Source organism: the organism of the source record quoted next, unplaced genomic scaffold (genome assembly GCF_019419815.1).
Source record: "Pyrus x bretschneideri cultivar Hongxiangsu unplaced genomic scaffold, Pyrus_bretschneideri_v1 Contig11, whole genome shotgun sequence".
Lineage (NCBI taxonomy): Eukaryota > Viridiplantae > Streptophyta > Magnoliopsida > Rosales > Rosaceae > Pyrus > Pyrus x bretschneideri.
Genome location: NW_025999402.1, coordinates 2,448,166 through 2,453,340, shown reverse-complemented (window position 1 = coordinate 2,453,340; position 5,175 = coordinate 2,448,166). Strand labels below are relative to the sequence as shown.

General features: G+C 36.6%; 1 protein-coding gene across 1 annotated transcript; it reads right to left on the bottom strand.

Moving 5' to 3' along the window:
- Positions 1 to 4,396, bottom strand: LOC103938686 (phosphatidylinositol:ceramide inositolphosphotransferase 2). The gene is made up of 12 exons (XM_009348715.3): positions 3,764 to 4,396; positions 3,523 to 3,612; positions 2,946 to 3,032; positions 2,759 to 2,827; positions 1,950 to 2,030; positions 1,320 to 1,391; positions 1,100 to 1,157; positions 910 to 1,012; positions 712 to 807; positions 559 to 605; positions 334 to 461; positions 1 to 233 (listed from the first exon to the last, which is right to left on the bottom strand). Exons 1-12 carry the CDS (start codon positions 3,794 to 3,796, stop codon positions 153 to 155), a joined length of 945 nt encoding a protein of 314 aa, XP_009346990.2. The 5' UTR covers positions 3,797 to 4,396; the 3' UTR covers positions 1 to 152.
- Between the last annotated feature and the right edge of the window lie 779 nt (positions 4,397 to 5,175).

The window sequence follows — 5,175 nt, the reverse complement described above, 5'->3', positions numbered from 1 at the left end:
TAAACCAAATTCCATTTCCATTAGAATACAAATCACGTCATGTGTTTCCAGCACAGAACCCGTACACACTCGATACATAACCTTTCAAACCCAGGGCCCTATTAAACAAATCATGTCAATTCACCTTGTTGCAGCGACATAATCTTTCCGTTCTATGCACCGTTCATAGGAGCATCGGCATGTACTGTGTTTACATCATCAAGAGTCTTGCCGTTAACTTGAGTTCTTTGCCTCTGGATATATGTAACAGCAAAAAATTTGTAAGATGATTGCCCAGATCACAAAATGGTGCTGATATCAATAGAATTTACTCAAAGTGAAGATTCACTTTACCCGATCAGCAGGGTCTCCAACAATTCCATTCAATAGCTTGTGGTTCTCTTCTTTGGTCTTTCCATCCTTGTCCTTCGTGCTTAGCGGTAACAAGAGAGATGCAGCTCCGCTGGTCCGGTCAGGTAATTCTGCATTAACAATTATGTTAGTATCACTTCTCATTGGTTGACAACCAAAAATATGGAGAAAACAGAAAGAAGCAAAAACAAATGCAAGCGTCCTAACCTGCCAATTTCTTGTCGATAAAGAATACGACCAAATTAACAGTATACCTGCAGGAGATCATATGTTCAGCCAAATAAGGAAGTTAGAAACAATACTTACTGTATATGCTTTTAAAACACATACAAAGATGAAAGCATGCAAAAATCTTCATACCAGGCAACAACAACATCAACAGTGTAATGTTTGCGGGATGCCACAATCAAGAAGCTCTGGATCACAACGAGTAACCAAGCTAACTGCTTTATAAACCTGCATCGATCAACAAATCAAAAGACACACATTTATCTCAGCAGTAAGTCAAATAACAATCACTTAAAATTGACGTCATCCATGAACCAAAGCTATGCTTACCTTTGTGTACCATATTTCTGATAAGTGCGCACAAAGACTAGACTAAATATCATGTGTGATGAGAAAATCAAATCACCACAGCCATAAAGTACACCATGCGGAACTGCATATTTAGAAAAAACAAATCAGCAGAGAGACGTATTACACGAAGCAATATGCCAAATGACCTGAGTTCAAGAAGATAAATTACTGATCAAGAAGACTTCTAATACACTTTCCGGAGGAGGCAGCCTGGCAAGTTTAGAACCCTGCACAATTATAATAGAGTATCTTAGCTTATTACAACATACAGAGAATTTTGTACCCCGCCAATAGAGAAATAAATTCAAACATGAATAAAACGTAATCTCTACTCTACAACATCCTAGGTTATACAACAAAACCAACAGGATAGTAAACAACCAACCTACCTCTCGACAATGGTAATTTGGACCAGGAAGCTGGGTGGAATAGAATGTGATAATCCGGAGAAATTGAGAAGCCTGCAATACACAGTGGAAACTGTCAGACACAAAAAGTAGGGAATATATTCATCACTAGCCCCGTGCCTACTACTACTACATGATTCAAATTATAAACCATGGGTTCACTGCACACATTAAATGACAGCCTTGTTTTCTCTTTTGAAAAACAATTTCTTTTTACCCAATTTATCTCTCTAGCAGCACTTAGAAAAGAAAGGAACTCATGAATGACGCAAAAGCAGCGGAACAAAAATGTGTAAATCTAATGGTTCAAAGCATCGAATGAACCATAATAACTAAATTAACTGTCATAAGTTTCTTATGAGTTTATCAGAAAAGGTACAATTTAATGTAAGAAAAATAAAAATTTAACAAATCAAACCAAAATAAACCAATATTTATCGCAGAACTAACTTCTCAAAGCCTGTTACTCGAGGTAAATTTCAATTTCAACCTTCAATAGTTTATATACCAGCATGAGTCCAGATCTCAATTCAATTAAAGTAACAAATAAAACAACAAATAATATTTAAAATATGAAACGGTGTAGACAAAAAGGAAATTATCACCACTTACCGATAAGAATGCTAAGACCCTACACCAAAGGAGAACCGTGTAAAACTTTTTGCCCTTGAAAATGAAAGGATGGAAGCTCCACTGCAACAGAACATGCACCACATGAGGAAAATATAAAATTTAAACATTTCTGTAAAGCACACATGCCTGACTGGATAGAGAATAAATCATGATAATAGTGCACAAATAAGATGAAGCCATAAATTAATGAATCAAAGAAAAAGACACAGTAGAAAGTTCACAAGGGAAAAAAAACAGCAGATAACATGTTAAGTTTAAGTGCTTTATTAAAAAAAAAAAAAATATTGCATAAAACGCGCCTAAACTTTTCAAAGTCATAAAGGAAAGAAGAATATTAAATAAATTAACTATCAAAACAGGGAAAACATCTCATGGTGTTTTCTGTTAATGAAAGTGGGAAAAATTAATCAGGAAAATACTATTAAATTCTGAAGCGCGTAAGTTTTAGTGCCGTAGAACAGCTTCTGATTAAGCCCCCACTGATAATATTTCTTCACATTATATCCAGGCCTTCTGAACACGAATATGCATCAAAGCTAACCGATAAATAAATAGTCATTGAAAAAATAAACACTTTTTACATCAACCTTCAAACAATAAATTATAGCATCTCAATCTGTAAATTAGAATATTGGAATTGTTTCCTTCCATGCATCCTAATATCAAAAACAAGTACTTTATTTCACACACCATTTTCTCCAAGAAATTAAGTTGAACAGAACACCGACACATAGAACTAAGTGATGCAGATGAAAACAATATGACAAAGCAACACAGAAGAACCTTACCAATACAAAAGATAAGAAGATGAAGGTGAAAAGGGTCTCACTGATGTAGGCTCTGTCCTGCCCAAGTTCCTACAAAAACACCAGAACTCAATTATTCCAGACACCCAAAATTAAATATAGGAAACCAATTCGTATGATCAAATTCACACTATACAGTTTCAAAATGAAAAAAATGATAGGTACAAACCGGAAGAAGAAAGAAACCAGCATCCTGGAGCGTTGGCCCTGCCCGATGTATATAATGAACTCCTCGAGCAGCTAGACCATGTATGTACTGCAAATCAGATGAATTTCAAATATCAAACTCAGTAACAAATTAACATAAGAAAGAAGAAAAAAAATTGCAACAAACAGAACAAGACTACATTGCTCAATACATCTTCTCACAAATAACTTTTTCTCATCCAAAGGACTGAAATTGATAGAACCAATCATACATTAGAAGATGAAATGTGCTAGAAAATAGTGTTTAACACTAATCGCAGTGGTAAACTGATAGTAACTTCCACCAATGCTCAAAAGCATACACCTTCTCTCAAAGTTCACAATGTAACTAACCATGATCGAAACTCTCAACCAAAACCAACTTCCTACTTTCTCTGTTTTCTCCATCAAAACGAAAATCCCAATCCTGTTATGCTATATCACTTTTCCAATCAGGAAAAAGAAAGTCGACCCATTGTTCATCATCCTAAACTAAATTCACCAGAACCCTCCAATTCGAAAAGCCGAAAAAGTAAACGAATCGAAGAACAAAAAAGCACCTGAAAAACTAGACCGGCGAGAAGATACTTCCAATTCGCGGCGAGGAGATTGATCTCGGTGACTACCTCGGCGCAGATTCTCTTCCAGAGCTTCACAAATCAGAACCCCAAATACAAAAACAGAGAGAAAAAAAAAAGGACCACCATCAGTAAAGAACAAAAAAGCAAAAAATTCAATTTTTTTTTTAATTTTAAAAAGGGGAAAAACAAAAGGGTATTAATGCAAAGTGAACAAAAAGACCTTTGACGACTCGCGGCCAATGTAAAGCGTCATCTTCTTCCCCTCGTTGTTGTTGTTGTTGTTGTTATTGGCGTAACCACAACTTCCATATTACTTCACAGGTTCAGCACCTCCATGATTGATAGCCGGGCACCTCCAGAATCGAATCGAATGCGAGGAGGAAGACGAAGGGCAGCAAAACGCGGTCGTTTTAAAGGTGGGTTCTGAGGGGGATCACAGATTGGGACCTGGAGATCTGGAGAGAGGGCAATCAACGCGTACAAATTCTGATGAATCGGGAAACGGAAGAAGAATAAGAAGAAGAAAAGGAAAAAGGGAAAGGCTTTTCGAATTTTTTATTTTTCTGCTTGCTCTCTCTGTTCCCTCTCTCTCTTCTCTCTCTCTCTCTCTCTCTCTCTCTTCCCTCTCTCTCTCTCTCTCTCTCTCTCTCTCTCTCTCTCTCTCTCTCTTCGTCTTTGTGTTTGGCTTCGTCTGTCAAGTAGTGCTGGGCCAGCACGCGAGTTGAACACGGGGGCGACAGTTGAGACAGAGAGAAAAGGAGAAAAAACGCCACCAAATTCAATTCAAATTTCACATCCCCAAATCCCAATTCCAAAACTCTCTCTGTCTCTATCTCTCTCCTCTCTCTCTCTCTAGAATGCCAAAACACAGAGATTAGAGAAAAAGAGTGAGCGCAAAGGAGAAAGCAAAGAAAAAGGGTCTCTTTTTTATTTTACTTTCTCTCTCCTCTTCCTGTCTCTCTCTCTCTCTCTCTCTCTTGTTCTTCAACCGTAATTTTATTTATAATTTTAAATAAATTCTGAGAAAACGAGGTAAAAGCAGATATTCTCGTTCTCGAAACTGTAACTGAAAATTGCGGTTTATAAAAGGATAAGAAATAAAAGAGGGCGGCAATTTTGTATTACAGTTTTTTTTTTTTTACTGCTCGCGGCCGCGGAGGAAGGCGGCGGTAAATAAGTCGTCCGGCCACGGCCTGCGCTAATTTTATTTATTTTTTATTTTCCTCTTTGTAAATTCAGATTTAAGATATTACTAATTTTTGTTTAGTTTCTTAATCAAATGATGGTTTATGGGATCAAGGTTGGAGGCTGTGGTGAATTACGATTATGTCCTTGGTTTTAGTGGGAAATGACTGGCTCTTGTCCCCCGCGTGTGGGCACACTCCCTCGTCCGCTCATTAAATTTGAAAGTTTCGTTATTGTCTAGTTACATTTCATTAAAAAAAAAAAAAAGTAAATTTTAAAATTTTAGGGAAAAATTGGAAGTGGAAAAAAGGGCAAGTCAGCACATATAGAACGGTTACTTTTAAGGAAAATGTTTTAATTAAAACGAAGTCTGATAGTATTCTACTATATTGATGAATGAAAAGTATTAGGTTTGAATTTTATAAGTGATGAGTTGAAAACCAACTT

Bases quoted from the DNA above. Each gene is read 5' to 3' on its own strand.
- LOC103938686 (XM_009348715.3), bottom strand. From the start codon at position 3,796: ATGACGCTTTACATTGGCCGCGAGTCGTCAAAG. The intron at 3,033-3,522 runs GTGCTTTTTTGT...TCTGATTTGCAG, and splicing joins TCGCCGGTCTAGTTTTTCAG to TACATACATGGTCTAGCTGC. The intron at 606-711 runs GTATGAAGATTT...GATCTCCTGCAG, and splicing joins GTTGATGTTGTTGTTGCCTG to GTATACTGTTAATTTGGTCG.